This window comes from Hypanus sabinus, chromosome X1 (assembly GCF_030144855.1).
Source record: "Hypanus sabinus isolate sHypSab1 chromosome X1, sHypSab1.hap1, whole genome shotgun sequence".
NCBI classification, from domain to species: Eukaryota; Metazoa; Chordata; class Chondrichthyes; order Myliobatiformes; family Dasyatidae; genus Hypanus; species Hypanus sabinus.
This window is the reverse complement of record NC_082738.1, coordinates 7,151,385-7,170,699: the sequence shown is the minus strand read 5'-3', so window position 1 is coordinate 7,170,699 and position 19,315 is coordinate 7,151,385. Positions and strand designations below refer to the sequence as shown.

Genomic DNA, 19,315 nt, shown 5'->3' with positions numbered 1-19,315 from the left:
GTTCCCATTCATTCCCCAAATGATCAACAGATGAGATAGCAATTAAATTGGCTTAAAACCTTGGCTTAATTTGGCTTAAAACCTTCGATTAAGGAATGGGTTAAAAATCAGTCAAGGTTCTCCATATTAATCAATTTATACATGTGAAAGGAAAGGAAATACATTGCAAATCAATTCTCTTTCACAATTAAATAGCAAAATCAAAGACCATAAGACATAAAAGCAGTTAGGCCATTTGGACCATCATGCTTGCTCTGCTATTCCATTATGGTTGATTTATTTTTCTTCCCAACCCCAATTTCCTGCTTTCTCCCCCAGCACTTGACACCCTGACTAATCAAGAATCTATCAACCTTTGCTTTAAATATACCCAATGACTCGGCCTCCACAGCCACTTGTGCTAAAGAATTTCACAGATACACCACCTTCTGGTGAAAGAAATTCCTCCTCTTCTCTGTTCTAAAGGGACATCCTTCTATTCTGAGGCTGTGCCCTCTGGTCCTAGACTCTCCCACTATTGGAAACATCCTCTCCAAGTGTAATTTGTCTCGGGCTTTCAACATTTGACAAGTTTCAAGCAGGTGAGGTTTCCCTCATTCTTTTAAATTCCAGTGAGTACAGGCTCAGAGTAATCAAACATTTCATTTCTGGATCATTCTTGTGAGTACCCTTTGGACCTTTCCCAAAACCAGCACATCCTTTTGTAGATAGGGGCCCAAAACTGCTCACATAACTGCCTTATAAAGCCTCAGTATTACATCCTTGCTCCTATATTCTAGTTCTCTGGAAATAAATGTTAACATTGCATTTGCCTTCCTTACCACCGACTCAATCTGCAAATTAACTTTAGGAATCCTGCACCATAACTCCCAAGCTCCTTTGCACCTCTGATTTCTGAATTTGCTCCTTATTTAGAAAATAGCCTTTGCTTTTATTCCTTCTGCCAATGTGCATGGCCATACACTTCCCTACACTATATTCCATCTGCCAAATCAAACAAAAACACTGCTGATGCTGGAAAACTGAAGCAAAACAGAAATTGGCCAAAACACTCAGCAGGCCAGGCAGCATCTAGCATTTCAGGTTGAATTTTGGATAGCTTGTCAGGTATGTCATGTAAGTTAAAACTCTTCCCATCAGCATTTCACAGTCCCACACTTGGAGTAAAATATTCCATACACCACGGCAGCTGTTATGAAGGTATTGTTGCTTATATTGTTATATTTTGCCTGAGGTTAATTAATTCTGTGTGAGTTCACACAGAAATCTGATCATCTATAAATAGAGGCAATTGTCGTGTCATTAGCTGAATCCCAGCAGTGTAGCCTTTCTTTATTTTCAGATATAACTGTGTTAAACTTACTGGTGGTTTTGTACAAGGTCTGCACAGTTTTAAAAATTTGTCTCTATGTTGCAGTTTTGTTACACAGTGAAATGACTCTTTAAGCCACTGCAAATGGAATTAAGCTTCCATTACACATGTAGATCTGATCAGGCGGTCTCCCTTTCCGAATGAAAATTAAGGATCTACTTGCATTTGGTTCTGTAAGCAGTCAGCATGATAGAATTTTCACCAGCAGAGTAGCAAAGCTGTGCTAAATCCATGTAACAATAGATTGGTGCTGGCTATCAAGACAGGAAGACCAAGCCACTGCAGATTAAGGAAAAATATTAAGTGTATACCTCAAAATAATAATGCAATAAAAAGTATACTTAATTTAACACTGTTGATAATTACCATTAATTGATAATTATTTTACCATTGATATAGTTTTTGCAAAAAATTATTCAAGATAATCACTCTGCTTAACATTGTATATATGATATTCAAATTGGTTTCAGCTCCTCCAAATTAATAGTAGATAATCCTACTCAAGATGATAATTTTTTTTTAGCAAACATATGGTTCAATATAGGTAATTTAACCTCAGTTAACTATTGCCAAGACAGTCCATGATTCAACATATCTGTGGCTAAAACTATAAATCCATGATTTTGTTATCTTTGAACTGAACTTCTCTAAATGTCTTCCAGTCAGCCATCCATCTTCCAATCTCCATAAACATAGATACACACAAAACCTTTGTTGAACATATAATTTGGACCAAGTTACATTCATCCAGTAATCCTGTCTTTGTTGACCTGTACTGTTCCCTAGACTAACAATATCAAAGATTTAAAATTTTCATACTTGTGTTCAGTTTCCTCTGTAAGCTTCTCTTAAGTTCAGCATTCCTCCAATTCTAACTGTTGGTCTCTGTCTAATTTTGTATTGCTTCATCATTGGTGGCCCAGTATCTATTGCCTGGGTTGTGAAACACCCTCTTCATGAATATCTCCGTCTGTGCACCTCTCTAACCCCAGTGAGATTGACTATAAAGAAAAACCAACCCCAACGTAAGACTATTCTTAGAGGGTGCAAGGGGGTAATTTCAGGTGGAAACCATCTATACATATTGTGCATCACAATACGTAGTCACAGAATTTAAAGGCAAACTATATGATTAGAATCACTACGCATTAAACCCTGAACTGTCATGTTTGTCTGCTCTCAAGCACCAGGAAATTCTTGGAAAATGTCAGCAAAACATACTAACACTTTGATAGTGCTCAAGTTGTATTTCACCAGGATTACTTAGTTTTAGACTTTTTTATAATCTCAATCAAAATGGGAACAAAGTAGCTGCATTTCATAAGTAAAGTGAAGATATTGGAAGCATTTGACCAGAAATTGCATCAAAGAGCTTCAATAAAATTGAAGTTAGTGGGGATCAAGGGAAACCTATCCAAATTCTAGAGTCAGACCAAACACATAAGAGATGATTATATGGTTGAAAGCCAATTATCAAAGCCCTAGGATATCACTGAGGAGTTCCACAGGGAAATGCTCATTCAATTGCTTCTCAAATTGTCCTCCCTTCAAAAGGTAAATTCACTGACATTTCCACAATCTTTTTCCATTCATAGTTCCTCAGATAAGGAAGTCTGTATGTATCAAGACCAGAATAAAAATTCAGTCTTGAGCTGATATGCAACAAGTAATATTCATACCATTCGAGTGACAAGTAATTACCACCTCTGGAAAGAGAATGTCTAATAACCTTCCAGAGGCATTCAATGGGATTAGCATAATCAAATCCACCAAGGTCAACATCCAGGAACAATACCACTGATCAACAACCTGACATCAAGTAATTACTTTGATTTAGTTGTTCCGAAGTGAGTGATTCATATCCCAACAATCTACACTTCGGATCAGTGCTGGATCCATTAAAAACCATAAAACACGACAACATGGTACAACATGGTGTTTGATTGGCTCTTCCCATCATCACTATCTATAACATACACTCCAGCAGCTTACCATGTTTTATTTAACAGTACCTCCTAAACCTGACCCATTCTCCTTCCCTCGTCAGCTACAGAAGCATGATGTGTGCCACATCTTAGCATCTCTTCATGAAATGTACCATTGTCTTCATTGTACTAAAGGATGTAATGCTAAGGCTTTATGATTCTTTGGTCAGACCACACTTGTATTGCGAGCAGTTTTGGGCTCCTAATCTAAGAAAAGATGCGCTGGCTTTGGAGAGGGTCCAGAGGGGGTTCACGAGAATAGTTCTGGAAATGAAAGTGTTAAAATATGAAGAGCACTTGATGGCTCTGGCCCTGTACTCACCGGAGTTTAGAAGAATAAGGTGGATCTCATGGAAACCAATCGAATATTGAAAGGTCTAGATAGAGTGGATGTGGAGAGGATGTTCCATATAGTGGGGGAGTCTAGGACCAGGGAGCACAGCTTCAGAATAGGGGAACGTCCATTTAGAATGAAGATGAGGAGGAATTTCTTTAGCCAGAGGATGGTGAATCTGTGGAATTCATTGCCACAGGTGGTTGTGGAAACCAAGTCATTGAGTATATTTAAAGCAGAGGTTGATAGGTTCTTGAGTAGTCAGGGTGCCAAAGGCTACAGGGAGGTGGCAGGAGAATGGAGTTGAGAGGGATTTAAATCCAGTCATGATGGATGGCAGAGAAGACTCGATGGGCCAAATGACCTAATTCTGCTCCTATGTCTTTTGGTCTTGAAAATGTTTCAACACTCTGTCATTGTAGAATTAAAATCCTGAAGCTACCTGGCTGACAGCACGGTGGGAGTACTTGCAGTGCTTCTGAAGACAATTTACCACCCAGCTTCTCGACAGTGACTAAAGTTGGCAATAAATCCTTGCAAGCCACACCCACATTCCCAAATGAACAAAAAAAATTACTTTTAATTCCATAAGATTTTTGCAATAACTGTTTAATGTAGGTTATGGGGGATATTTGGAGAGGTTTAAGAATACGCTTTTAGAATGATCTGACACAATATGATATTGAGTTTGACTAATCAACAGCAACCTTATTCTAAAAGTGTTGAGACTTGTACGATGCCTCCAGACCAAAATTCTCTGGCACCCTGCCATTAATAAAGGTGGGATGTCACTTTGTAAAGTAGCTTGTGTGTAGGTTCTGTATCTCATCTTAAGCTCGATTCTTGAATGCACGCCCCATACAATCATTTGTAAATGTTTTGTTTTGCTTTATACATATGTTTCAGAGTTCTGGTACATAACATGTCTCACCACAACACACCTCAGCTAAATTGCAGCAGTCAAGGGAGAAACAGTAAGCCCTGGCTTTTGTGTCATGGCTTCTGGGGAACTGGTTATGCACAACTCACTATTGAAAATGATCTGCATTCTTTTAACCACATTTGAGAAACAGTCGCTTCCCTTCTATGCACACATCTCCAAGACTGGAAACACAATGGTTTTTTAGTCCCTTTGCAACCTGATGACTGACAGTGCCAGAGGGGATGACACTCCACAACCTCTTGTATCTTGCCATTGCTCCCTACCAATCCATACTCTCTCTTGGTTTCTGCTATCCTCAACTAACACCATCTCACACCTTAATCTTAGAGGGGTTGAATTCTTAGTATTAGATCACAAAATAGTTTCTTATTTCACTAGAACTATTTTCTAACCATGAGCTATATCTGGGTTGGATTTGCACAGAGTGTGACAGTGATGGAAATGCTCAAGAGAGGAGAGAGCGCCAGTTTACTTCTCAATTAGATTTTTAATGGAGCAAGAAAGATCTTCCATTCAGGGCAGTTTACAGGGCCACATATTCAGAGGTTTGGCAATCATTACTCTCACTGTTATATTGGCCTACTCTTTCTGTGACAACAATGGGATTGTTTTACAAGTAATCTGTGGTACTCTGAGCCCCTGTTGTCTGACTACTCAAACGCTCTCATATTCCATGACATGTTGGATTTGTGTTTGGGTCTATATCCTCAACCTAGTCAGCTCACAATCAGTTTATGATGACTGATTGCACTTAGTATGCAATGCTTGGTGGGCTTTATTGAGAGCAAACCCTGGTTCAGGAGTGAAGTTTACATATCTTCACTCTGAAATCTGCAAAGCTTTAAGAATTTTAAAGCAACAAATTAAATAGCCAATTCAAATCAATGACTGAATTAAGTAATTATTAATATCTAAGAATTGAACTAATTAATGATTCAGTTTTATAAAATTAAACAAGAATTCTATGCATTCACCTTCCTAATTTAAAATGTTTATTCATTTTTAACTTTAGATTCCCTCTATCTCAGATTGAGCCCTGTGGTTCTATCCCTGTGCCTTTTCTCTTCAGGGATTCAGTAGGTTTTGAAATTTCTTGCTCTTCAATCACATTGTCGAGGGGAGGAAAGGGGTGGGTGGGTGGGTGAGGAGAGCACTGAGATTAGTAAGGAGTGTGTGCATGTTGTGGCCACAGACACCTTCACCCTGATCCGCACCGCCCCTTCAGCCAGCCTCCCGCACCAGGGCAGCAGACCCGACAAGATGTTATGGCCTGGTTCTGCCATTACTGCCACTTAAATTATATTTTTAAACCATATCTCTTTTTAAAAAACACATTATTTGCTTCTGAGTTGAAATGCTCAGGATCAGTTTTGATGCTTCATGAGCTAAAAGGATTAAAAAGAGCAAAATAAGCTTATACTGAGAAAAAGAGTTAAGCTTCTACCCCACTGCGAGAGAGGGCAAACTATATCAGCGCGAACTAGTGATTAGGGCCATAGCTGCGCCATTCACACGCCCTTTAGTCATTTTGATGAAAGTGTTTCAATAGGGATTTCCTAGTCTATCCCACCCGATTGGGGACACACTAGAATTAAGAATAGTTGGCTGTTGCTACGATTTGTCAGGGAATGCCAGAACTCTGCAGTGGGTAACGTTGCCTGAAGTAACTCTCTCTATTGTATTAATAATACAGTGTGACACTGAGCTAACAAAGGCAGATTCAGACACTCAGCAGGTAATGCAGCTCATTTTCCAGGCAAGAGAGTCAGCCTCTGTCCTGAGCTGCCACAGGACATTCCCACACCTCCAACATTACTCTCTCACACTCACTCTCTCATACTTAATCCGAGGACCATCCCACACCTTCAGTACCACTCACAGTCACTCTCAAACTGTCCCAGGACACTACAGATGGTGTCTCCTAGATCATTATCCATTGGTCTCGTACTTTTGGTGGGTTACTCATTCACAATCACTTTAGCAACCATGCTGCTTGTTCTGTTCCTGGCATCTGTTCATTGCTAAATATTTAAGATTACCCTTTCATTCCAAAACTGAGCCATCAAGTTTCTCTCACATTTAATGCCAAGGATTAAACAGGAATATATCACTGTTTTTGGGATGTTGGTAAGCATCATGCACATCCACTTGTCCTGTGGACATTGAAACGCAACCATGCTTTTATGTTTTATTTAGCCTACATGAGGGTGGCATGATTCTTTCCATGAAGGATATACGTCACCCAATCGAGTCTTTTCACAATCATATTTACTTAGGTTTAGGGAAAGACTTTAGTTTCACTTGATGCCAAACAAAGGTTTAAGTCAGTTCAGGGGATGAACATTCAGTTAAGGATGCACTATTTTATCAATTTCAGTTTGATATCTCTGAGTAAAAACAATGCTTTTTTATTGAGAGATACAGCACTGAACAGGCCCCCCCACAACAATTCCCCAATTTAAACCCTAGCCTAATCACAGGACAGTTTACAATGACCAATTAACCTACTAATCAGTAGGTCTTTGGACTGAGGGAGGGCAGTGGAGCACCCATGCATTCCACAGGGAGAACGCTCAGGTGATGTCAGTTGAACTCTGAACTCTGAAGCCCCGAGCTGTAATAGCGTCACACTATTACAGTTCTAAAATATATGTAGTGAAGTTTTAGGTGCAGGATTCAAAATTTAAATGTACAATACAATTGAAGCTCATATTCCAGGCTGACTCTCCAGCACAATACTAGAAATGTATCATTTTTAATATATCATGTTAAACTGTCAATACTCTCAGGTGGATATTAAGACCAGAGGGTCTAACCAACATTTATCCCTTGAACAGCATATATTTTGTCAATTGGGGTGAAGGTGTCTCCAGCCACAACATTCACATACTCTACTCTATTTCATTTTCTGGAAACTTGCTGTGTGCGAGTTGGCTTCAATGTTTCCAGTGATATACCACAAACTACCTTACGAATCATTCATTAGGTATGTTAGGACTCCCTGATATAACACAAAGAATTATATAAGTATCTTTTTTGTTCAGTCCTATCCTTTATCTTCCCTTTGGTTTATAGAGAGCTGTTTTCTAATTTGGAACACAATAATCGAGTAGTTTGCCAATAATGATCGACAGAATTATCTGTGCTTGATAGGGAAAAGCTAATAGTCAGAAGACAGGCAGTGAATGTCTCTATTACAGGTTTGTAGGATCAATCTCTGAAATGGGACATTGTTAGGTAAGGTTATTGAAGGGTTATGCAACTAAGATTAGGTAAATGAAGCTGAAATAAATCTCAAGTATGGCACACACCTATTATTAAAACAAAACAATTGGTCCTCATTGGTTTAAAAGAAAAAACAGGCAAAGTTCTTAGACCTGAACATCTTCGTATTTCCTGATGACAAGAGCCATTTCAGCCCACTGAGTGTATACAGACTCACAGAGCAATTCTATTCACCACTTACTTCCCTTGTAACCTATTCTCCCTATATTCCTATCGACATTCCCCTCACCACGCCCACCCCACCGGTTCTACCAGTCCCGTACACACGGAACAACTTACAGTGACCGATTACCAACCGGCATGTTTGTAGGATGTGGGAGGATTGAGGAATCCCACACAGTCACTGGGAAAACATCCAAACAGACAGCGCAAGAAGTTAGCATTGAACCTAGGACAATGGAGCTATGTGACCCCAGCTGGAAAGTGAGTGAATAGTGATATTCTACCTTTGGAAAGGAACAATAACTTATGCACGTGTACTGGTGCAGCTTGCATCGCTCCCACACTGCAGTTCTTTCCATGCTTGTTTTGCTTTATTCTTTCCTGCATTCCTGGGGATGCCACTTCTTGTTGAGATAAACTATTTGACAGGTGACTTCTCTCTCAGTCAGGGAGAATTTGTCACTGATCTTTGGATAGCTATTGGAGTGGACTGCAGAACTCTTCTGGCCTGCCATATGTTTTTTTTAGCAAAGCCAGCAGACAATGGGAGTAGACACACACTCCGCCAATGAGTGAACGAGATACTTCTTTATTTTAGAGATACAACACAGAGCTGGCCTTTCTGGCCATCAAGCTGCACCACCTAGCAACCCACCCATTCAACCCAAGCCCAATCAAGGACAATTTGTAATGACTGATTAACCAAGCAACTGGTATGTTTTTGGAAACCAGAGCACCCAGAAGAAACCCACGTGCACACAGGAAGAACGTGCAAGTTTCTTACAGAGGACGCTGGAATTGAACTCTGAACATAGCGTTGCGCTAACTGTGGTGCCAATTTTTGTCACCTTTTCTGTCCATGGTCAAATCCCAGTATTAGGTGTACCTCAGAGAGAAGTGCCAGTCAGGAACAGGGGAAGAAATTAGAAAGAGAGACTTAAACAGGGATGTTCTGATTTTTCCAAATAATATGATCATGTAAGTAAGAAAGGAAGGAAGAGCCAAAGACTTATATTTATAAACAACATTTCATGTACTCTGGACATCCCTTCCAGCCCAGACAACAGTGAAAGCTTTCATCGATAAGAACCATTCACCAGATCCAAACTTATTGTGTCCAGTATGTCCAAAAGTAATAGATAGGGTATATGAATGGATGGGGGAATTCACACACTATAAGACAATATAAAAACATCAGTGATGCTAATAATACTTGATCAGTTTTCGTTCAAACTGAGGTGTATTAACTGAAAGCTATAAGGTCATTATTTCCAGAAGTAAGGAAATATCCAAAGAGATATCATACACTATTAATGCTTTTTTATTATTACATAACTGTTTTCTAATTTAATAGATCGAAATGAGATGTGATTCCATCTAATTTGATCTTCCAGCCAACTGGCATGATAATGACAGGAGTCCCCAGTGTGCAACTCAATGGACGGGGTTTGTAGATATCATGAAAAGAAATCTGAAGATTATCAGCAAACCACTGAAAGTCATTTCAAAGCCCAACTATTACCATTGGTGCTCCTATTAATGAAATGAGGGTCACAATCAGTGCCTCCTTTAATGGGGAAATCTCACATGTATCCTAATTTAAAGACAAAACCTTAAGAATCAGTGATGCTCTCAATGGGAAGATGCGTCAAGATAATAATTCTATACAATATGTATGTAATAATTCTTCTTAATGTGTCATTTTTAATGAGAAAATCTCACCATAAGCACCTCTTTTAACAGAAATATTATCTACAATCCTTTCAATATGGGAGGGCAATTATTTATACGCATTATCTTTAAAGAGGGAGTTTCATCAGAAATGACCTCTTTATTTGGAGATCCTCACCTTCAGAAAATGATTGAGGATATAAGTGTTTTTCAAGGGGTAATCTCATCATCAGCATCCCCTTTTAATTGAAAAGTTTCACCAGCAGTATATAATAATATCACAAAAATGTACAACACTACGAATGAGCTCTTGTCTCTGAGTGAGAAGGAAATAAATATCCCAGAGGCCCCACTCCTGATTATTATTCATTAACCCTTGCCAAAATTATGCATGCATTTGCACATTAGGAAGAAAATAAGATTAGTTTTGGCTGTGATGCCCCACAGTAAAATGGCTCACAAATACGAAACTAAGTGTGGCAGCTCTAAAAGCCTACATGAGTGAGGTACTTGAAGCAAGACAGCAGGATACAGAAAATAAACTGGAAAAATGCAAACTTAGATGAAAGATTATTTTTTAGATATGATATGTTCCATTCCTGTCCAATTTAAATGCGTGCTGTCTTGAACAAAGTCTCCCAAATTGACAGAATCACTTCTGTGATCTAAATTAATGCAACTCTCAATATCACCGACACATGATATGTGAGTTTATGAAAATGATCTCCAAGCTACAATATTGTATGTAAATTAAAAGTGAATCAAATTAAAGAAAACGTAATAGACTGTTTCAAATCATTATCATTTCAGCAACAGATTCTAAGAGGCCCTAATGGCAAAACTCTCTTTAACTCACAATACCACGTCTGCTATTTACGATAATATATGCTAATTAAATTTCTAATGATCAAAGAAACACAAACATTGGCAACATATATCTTGACAATAGTTTACAGATGCATCATGTCATTAGTTCAGATTACAAAACATGCCCATTGGCTTCTTTTCTGTGGCACTGTTGAGATCTGTGGAGTTCCTGATTCCCTTCTCTCCTTTTGTCTCCACTGCTAGCCACCCGGGAGTCTGCCTTTGTCCATGCCATTGCCTCAGCTGGAGTGGCCTTTGCCGTGACACGTTCCTGTGCCGAGGGCTCCAACACCATCTGTGGCTGTGACTCACACCACAAGGGTCCACCGGGCGAGGGTTGGAAGTGGGGCGGCTGCAGCGAGGATGCCGAATTTGGCGTGCTGGTGTCCAGGGAGTTTGCAGATGCACGGGAGAACAGGCCGGATGCCAGATCCGCCATGAACCGACATAACAACGAAGCTGGACGGACGGTAAGGAATGAAGCAGATTTGGTCTTTGTGGAATAAACTCTTTTTAAACCAGGATGAGGATGAATTTACTTGACTCACCTTTTATCTCAATTATAATTTTAGATATTTACCAAGTTTGAATATTTTGATAAAGAATTAAAATGTTTTGCATAGAAGAAGTTAATTTTCTCTGTGGTCTTTAAAATATATCAGGGCAGCTGCTTGAGGCTTCAGTTTAGTCTCATCTGGAGCTCCACACTGGGAATAATGTACAGCATGCACAAACGTGCTGCAAAGATAACTGAGTTCACAAATTTCTTATTCAAGAATTGAACTGACTGAGTCAAGCTCTAAATGTTAGTGCACTTGGGCAGGGGGAGTGTGAGATAAGACCATAAGATATAGGAGCAGAATTAGGCCATTTGGCCCATCAAGTCTGTTCTGCCATTTCATCATGGCTGATCCAATCTGTTTTAAAATCTCTGGCCTTCTCCCCATAACCATATAACCATATAACAATTACAGCACGGAAACAGGCCATCTCGGCCCTTCCAGTCCGTGCCGAATGCTTACTCTCACCTAGTCCCACTGACCTGCACTCAGCCCATAACCCTCCATTCCTTTCCTGTCCATATACCTATCCAACTTTAAATGACAATACCAAACCTGCCTCTACCGCTTCTACTGGAAGCTTGTTCCACACAGCTACCACTCTCTGAGTAAAGAAATTCCCCCTCGTGTTACCCGTAAACTTTTGTCCCCATCTCTCAACTCATGTCCTCTTGTCTGAATCTCCCCTACTCTCAATGGAAAAAGCCTATCCACGTCAACTCTATTTATCCCCCTCATAATTTTAAATACCTCTATCAAGTCCCCCCTCAACCTTCTATGCTCCAAAGAATAAAGACCTAACTTATTCAATCTTTCCCTGTAACTTAGGTGCTGAAACCCAGGTAAAATTCTAGTAAATCTTTTCTGTACTCTCTCTATTTTGTTGACATCTTTCCTATCATTCAGTGACCAGAACTGTACACAATACTCCAAATTCAGCCTTACAAATGCCTTGTACAATTTTAACACTACATTCCAACTCCTATACTCAATGCTCTGATTTATAAAGGCCAACATACCAAAAGCTTTCTTCACCACCCCATCCACATGAGATTCCACCTTCAGGGAACTATGCACCATTATTCCTAGATCACTGTTCTACTGCATTCTTCAATGCCCTACCATTTACCATGTATGTCCTATTTGGATTATTCCTACCAAAATGTAGCACCTCACACTTATCAGCATTAAACTCCATCTGCCATCGTTCAGCCCACTCTTCTAACTGGCCTAAATCTCTCTGCATGCTTTGAAAACCTACTTCATTATCCACAACGCCACCTACCTTAGTATCATCTGCATACTTACTAATCCAATTTACCACCCCATCATCCAGATCATTAATGCATATGACAAACAACATTGGACCCAGTACAGATCCCTGAGGCACACCACTAGTCACCGGCCTCCAACCTGACAAACAGTTATCCACCACTACTCTCTGGCATCTTCCATCCAGCCACTGTTGAATCCATTTTACTACTTCAATATTAATACCTAACGATTGAACCTTCCTAACTAACCTTCCATGCGGAAACTTGTCAAAGGCCTTACTGAAGTCCATATAGACAACATCCACTGCTTTACCCTCGTCAACTTTCCTCATAACCTCTTCAAAAAATTCAAAAAAAAATTTTGAACACTTCAAGCCTTGAACCCCGAACTCTTCAAGCCTTGAACCCCTAACTCTTCAAGCCTTGAACCCCTAACCCTTCAAGCCTTGAACCCCTAACTCTTCAAGCCTTGACTAAAACAAGTACCTATCAATTTCCACCTTAAATGTACCCAATGACATGGCCTCCACAGCGGCCTGTGGCAATAAATTTACCAGATGCACCACTCTCTGGCTAAAGAAATTCCTCCTTATCTCTGTTCTAAATGGACGTCCCTCTATTTTGAGGCTGTGTCCTCTGGTCCTAGACTCCCCCACTTTGGGAAACATCCTCTCCACATTCACTTTATCCAGATCTTTCAATCTTTAAGAGATTGCAAAGAAGTCTCCCCTTATTCTTCTCAACTCCAAGTGCAGAGCCATCAAAAGCTCCTGATACATTAACCCTTTCATTCCTGGGATCATTCTTGTGAACCTCCTCTGGACCCTCTCCAATGCCAGATGAAGGATTCTGGGGAAAGCCTGATACTATCCAGCCCTTACACTCAATCCATAACTATCTCCAATGCTGTCATATTCTAAATTATGTTGGAGTTTCTTTCTCTTCCCAGAAAGAAGCTCAGTGCCCATGTTTTTGCTTCTGATCAAACTGACCATTGCATATACGAGGGTGAATAGCTATTCCAATAGATATATGCAGACTATACATTGAAATAGATAATCCCTACATTGGTTACGATGGGCAACTTCATTGGCATGAATGTAAGGCAGCTATATTCACATGGGACTCGGCACCATACATATGCCCTGTTCCAGTAAGCATCCCTTGCCAGCAGCAATGGATGTGGCCATCTATGATGGGAGTTGATAGCAATAACTTTGGTTTTTGTTTTATTTTTTTGTTTAGTGATGCAGCGGAGAATAGGCTCTTCTGGTCCTTCGATCTGCACTGCCCAGAAATCCCTAATTTGACCCTAGCCTAATCACGGGACTACTCACAATGACCAATTAACCTACTAACTGGTACTGTGGGAGGAAACTGGAGCACCCGGAGAAAACCCACTATTCCACGGGAAGGACGTACAGACCCCTTGCAGAGAAATCTGGAATTGAACTCCGAACTGTGATGCCCCGAGCTGTAATAGTGTCTACATTTCTGTGGTGCCCACGTGAGGTTGCTGTGGTGTTGCTGGAAAGTCCCACCCTGATATTGGAGAAGGAGTGTGACATCATAGAAGCAGCCATAGGCCCTGGTGATGGCTCTTTGATGGAAATGGTGAGATGGGCAGGGTGACACATGGCTGATCCCTTTTCTGTGGATGATGCCACTAGGAGGAAGCAGGGATGAGTGAGCACAAAAGCAAGTTATTCACCAGGAGTTGAGCGTGCTCAGGCAGATGCCAGTGACAGTGAACTAAAGGCAGGTAGCTTCTTTAACCCTAAAGCTATATGTCATTCAGTAAACTTTTAAAGAGTAATTCATATTGGTTGCCTTCCAGAATCAGGATTGTGAAAGGAATCAAGCGATCAGCACTCAGGGCTTGTTCTGCCCATTACCCCTCTCCAGCAGGCCTACGGAGGTAAAGCACTTGAGGAGAGCAAAATGTGACCGTGTGACTGGTTGAGAGTCATGGACAGCAAGGCCTTGGTCAGAACAACACCGTTCTGCTAAATAGATGGAAGTGACAAATATAGGGAGCTGTAGAGGGGTAAGAGTGGCCCTGAGGTGCAGTAACAGTGGAGGGAAACAATGTTGGAGAGGGGACAGTCCTTGAGGGAATAGATGGGTTGATTATATCCGTTTAAGAAAGGAGTAACTGCAGTTTATATGTCAGACAGCAAGTGACACCCTGAAACAAGCTTAGCACTGTAAATAACACAGAAGGCATTTTGGCACGGATAGCTTCTCATCCAGGTGTTTGCTATGTGTAAACAGGTAGATGGCAAAAAGCCAGTGTATCTTTCTGGCATGCATTGATAGTTTGACACCCTTAAGGTACATGTCATTCACTCTCAATCAGAACCCTTTTACACTGTAATGTAAATTAGTTACTTTCCAGAAGTTTGACTGTGAGAAGGAATAGCAGTATGTCTGCTTCGGCTGATGTAATCTGCACTCAGGGCTGTTTTGACTCTGGCAATTGCTGCCTACAGCTCCCAGCTGCCGGCTGCACTCTTCACATTGAAGAGTGTGAATGAAGCTTCTGACCATTCAGTACTCCCAACCCTCCGACAAAATTACTGCCCTGTTCCACTTCCTTGATGTCTCCCAGCTTACATTGGTATTGATGCTTTCAGTTGTCTAGAGCTTAAGCTGTTGAAACCCCTGCCTCAACCTTTTCACAACTCCTTTCCTTAAAAACTATCTCTATGACTAAACTGTTGTTCTCAAGTTGCTCGGGTTAATTGATATTTGAGAATGCTCCTGTTTGCTCTGAAGCAGTTGATGGGACCAGACACCTCCTCCTCCACCACAGTATTTCCTTCTCTTTGTCCCATTGCTTATTGTAACTTGTAGTGGTTTTTGATTATTTTGCACTGTACTGTTGCCACAAGACAACAAATTTCACAACGTATGTGAGTGATATTAAACCCCATTCTAATTTTGAAAAGTAACAAAATTGATAGTTATGGCTCCAATGTGTGTATGAGAAATGGTTTTTTGATTAATCATCGTTTAGTACAATGTATTATCCAGTATATTAGAATTAAATTGACCACACATTTTTACTCATGATGCACCAAAAAAATCGAGTCAGAAGGACAAAAATTTACTTTATTTAGATTTAGAATTGACATTTATAAAACTGATTCATAAAAGAATGAGGCAGTGAAGTAGGGTGAGATGGATGAGTTAATGGAAATGGAACTCTGATGGGCTTGGTGCTCTCTTCTTTCCCAATTTTTCCTGCATATTTCTGACATTCAAATTTTATCACATCCATGAGCCAGTGGTGGAGCTGGGATTAAATTAAAAGCATTTATGTTAGCCATAGGATTGCACGACTGTGCTGTTTTTCTCTAGTCATAGTCAGACAGTAAATCAACTGTAGCTGTAAAAACTCTTCAAAGTCATGACAAGTTGAGACCAAGCGATCTGAACATGTGTGACCCTGCAATTGTTCTGAATTCTGGAGGCAGCTATGTGGCACTGTGGTGAAAGTGATGCCTCTTGCAGCCAAGAAGGGCTGGGAGACCCAAGCTTTGCTCCCCTCAACTATCAGGCACTTGAACCTGAGGGGATAACTTCACTTGCCCCGTCACTGAATTGTTCCCACAAGCTATAGAATCACTTCCAAGGACTCTTCATCTCCTGTTCTCAATATTTATTGCTTATTATTATTATCATCATTATTTTTCTTTTGCATTTGCAGTTTGTTATCTTTTGCACACTGGTTGTCTGCCCTGTTGGGTGTGTTTTTTTTCTTGATTCTATTATGGCGATTGGATTTATTGAGTATGCCCACAAGAAAATGAATCTCAGGGTTGTATATGGTGACATATATGTACTTTGATAATAAATTGACTTTGAACTCTGATCTGCAGCAGGAAGTGAGCAGATCAATACTACCAGCCTCAGACTACTTGGGTTAAGGATCAAAATCAATCAACTGACTACCAGTGACCTCCCCACCCCATTGAAATGTGTGCAGGTGTGGAAATAAAAAAATTGTGTGGGCTTAATTATGAGCATTGTGGGAAAGTAGATGTGGTTGTTGTAATTCATTTAGCAGTGGCAGCAGGAGTGGTATAGAAAGAACCTCTCCCTGTGTAGATTAAGGTCACATTCCAGAGGTGTGAGTGCATGATCTAATTGACTCTTTAGAGCAGAGTGCTGTACTGGAGGACACAGCATCTTTTGGATGCCATGTTAAGTGAGACACCATTCATTATGTCAAGAGAACATAATATAGAAGTATAGGGAGGTTTTCCTCAGTGTTTGATCAAAAGGAAACTTTAGGCACATTGGCTTTCATATGAGTACAGAAGTCAGGATATTTTGTTGAGGTTGTGTAAGAAGTTAGTGAGGCCTAATTTGGAGTATTGTGTGCAGGTTCGGTCACCTACCTACAGGAAAGATGTAACTAAGATTGAAAGAGTGCAAAGAAAATTTAAAGGTGGTTGGTGGGATCTTGCTTTGTGCCTAGCTTTTGATTTTACATCAGTGACTGACTGCACTTCTGTGACTCGGAAAGAATTTTGTACAACCCAAGACTATAAAAGTCCTGTACAATGCAAGCTCCTTTTCTTAGTTACTTTTTCAGATGATACTAATTTATTATCACAGACTTGGCCCAAATCCTATTTGTATCCCTCAATTCCCATCTGAATGAAACTTCAGGAGTGTGTCCACACCCAACCACTAAACTGATCTGGCACCCTGTGAGCAACCTTGTTAATGTTTGTGTGCTGGAAATGGGATTATCATGTTGAATAAAAGGCTTAATTATTGTAAATAAAACACTACAAACACTACAATTCACTTCACACTTTTGCATTCCAACAGAATATGGAGTTCCTTACCTCACCATCAACAAAGCAACCATTTCAAGTATGAAATTATAAATCTATCCCTAATTTCCAAAAAAGTGTACACATGCATCGATCTGTGACGTTTGCTGATTGATAACTAGCTTGTCAGCCGAGGAGAGAAGGCAGGAATTCCCGCCCTTAGAAACCTCCCATCCACTAACAGCAGCCCCAAGACATAAGAAGGAAAGATTCAAGATGTTGGATCAACAGTTCAAGTTCAGTTTACTGTCATTCATCCGTACGGATACATACAGCCAAATGAAACATCAGTCCTCCAGACAAAGATGCAAAACTCAGTACGTGTAACTCACACACACAACACAAAGTAATATTACCACAAATAAATTCATAACACAAGTTAAAAGATAAACAGTTTAACATAACTGGTGCTTTATACATGATAAGACCTAGGTGGCGACAGGAAGTTTAGTAGTCCTACAGCCTGGGGGAAGAAGCTGTGTCCCATCCTAGCAGTTCTTGTCCTAATGCTATGGTATCTCCTACCTGATATTCGGGGGTCAAAGAGATTGTCAGAAGGATGGGAGGGGTCATTTACAATGCTAAGGGCCCTGTGTATGCAGCATTCCTGATCAATATCTCTGATGGGTGGAAGAGAGACCCTGATGATCCTCTTAGCAGTCCTTGCAATCCTTTGTAGGGACTTATGGTCAGATGCCTTACAATTCCCGTACCAGATGGTGATACAGCTGGTCAGGACACTTTCGATGCTGCTCCTATAAAAATTGGTTAAATTGGTAAAAATGTCTCTTCTACTTGATATTATGCCTTTCCGTGTATCTATGTGTGTGACTCCAATGCAAAGAAAATCATATAACAGGTTTGACAGAATTATAAGTCTTCATAACCTCAGTACATCCCAAAACACAGCCATTGGGGCAGTAATATTGTTAAACTGCAAGAAGCACAGGGACAAAACTTGCACAATGCAAGGGCCTTCAAGCAGTGATTTGATATCAACACATAATCTGCTTTTTAGTTATGTTGATTGAGAGCTTGTTAAAATTTTCACAAGGCCAATAGGCTCTGAATATTACACCTGATTCATCCAAAGTATTGTTCCAATGTATCTGCACTTCCTATAATGCACTGGACCTTCCTCATGAGCAAAAGCCTCTCCAGTATTGAGTACACCTTCAAATGGTGATGCCTCAGAAAGACAGCACCCATCATGAAGGACCCCCATCACCCAGGACATCCCTTCTTGTCCTTGCTACCATCAAGAGGAGGTACAGGAGCCTGAAGACATACACTCAATGCTTTGTCCCCTCCACCATTAGATTTTCTTTTCTTCTTGTTTTTGCACTATTCATTTAATTATATATATATATACATAGTAATTTTTTTTTATTATGTGTTGCACAATACTGCTGCTGCAAAACAACAAATTTTATGAAATATACCAGTGATATTAAACCTGATTCTGATCCCAGAGTGGGACTTGAACCATTGACATGGTGGGGAGAATACCATCACTGCAGCCTACACTAAATCATAGAGCTGAAACAATGTCAAAATGTACCCTTCCTGGTTGTCCTCGTTTGAATTCTGCCAAGCACAACAATGCCTTTGTTGTTCAATAGTTTCATTTAATACGTATCAGAGAAGGTATACAATATACAACCTGAAATTCTTTTTCTTCGCAGACATCCACAAAAACAGAAGTGTCCCAAAGAATGGGTTACAGTAAAAACATTAGAACCCCAGAGTCCCCCTCCTATGCACAAGCAGCAGCAAGGCATCAACCCTTCCTCTCCCCCACTTAATTCAGCAAAAAGCATCAGCACCCTCCACCCACCAAGCAAGCAATAGCAAAGTCCCCAAGAAATACCATGACCTGCAGTCCAACAAAAACTAATCACTCACCTGACAATTTGACATACCATGTATAATGCTTGGTTCTTGGTGCTCAAAGTTTCCCAAGTAGTTTCAAGATTTTTTTCTGAAAGTTATTTTGGCCATCAGTGTGTGTA

General features: G+C 40.2%; 1 protein-coding gene across 1 annotated transcript in view; it reads left to right on the top strand.

Annotated features, from left to right (window-relative positions):
* The window catches only part of LOC132384441 (proto-oncogene Wnt-3), a 54,046-nt gene that overhangs the window by 30,677 nt on the left and 4,054 nt on the right, over positions 1 to 19,315 (top strand). The window contains exon 3 of the mRNA XM_059955596.1: positions 10,824 to 11,089. Coding sequence (XP_059811579.1) covers positions 10,824 to 11,089 — 266 coding nt within the window. The remainder of the gene's footprint in view (positions 1 to 10,823; positions 11,090 to 19,315) is intronic.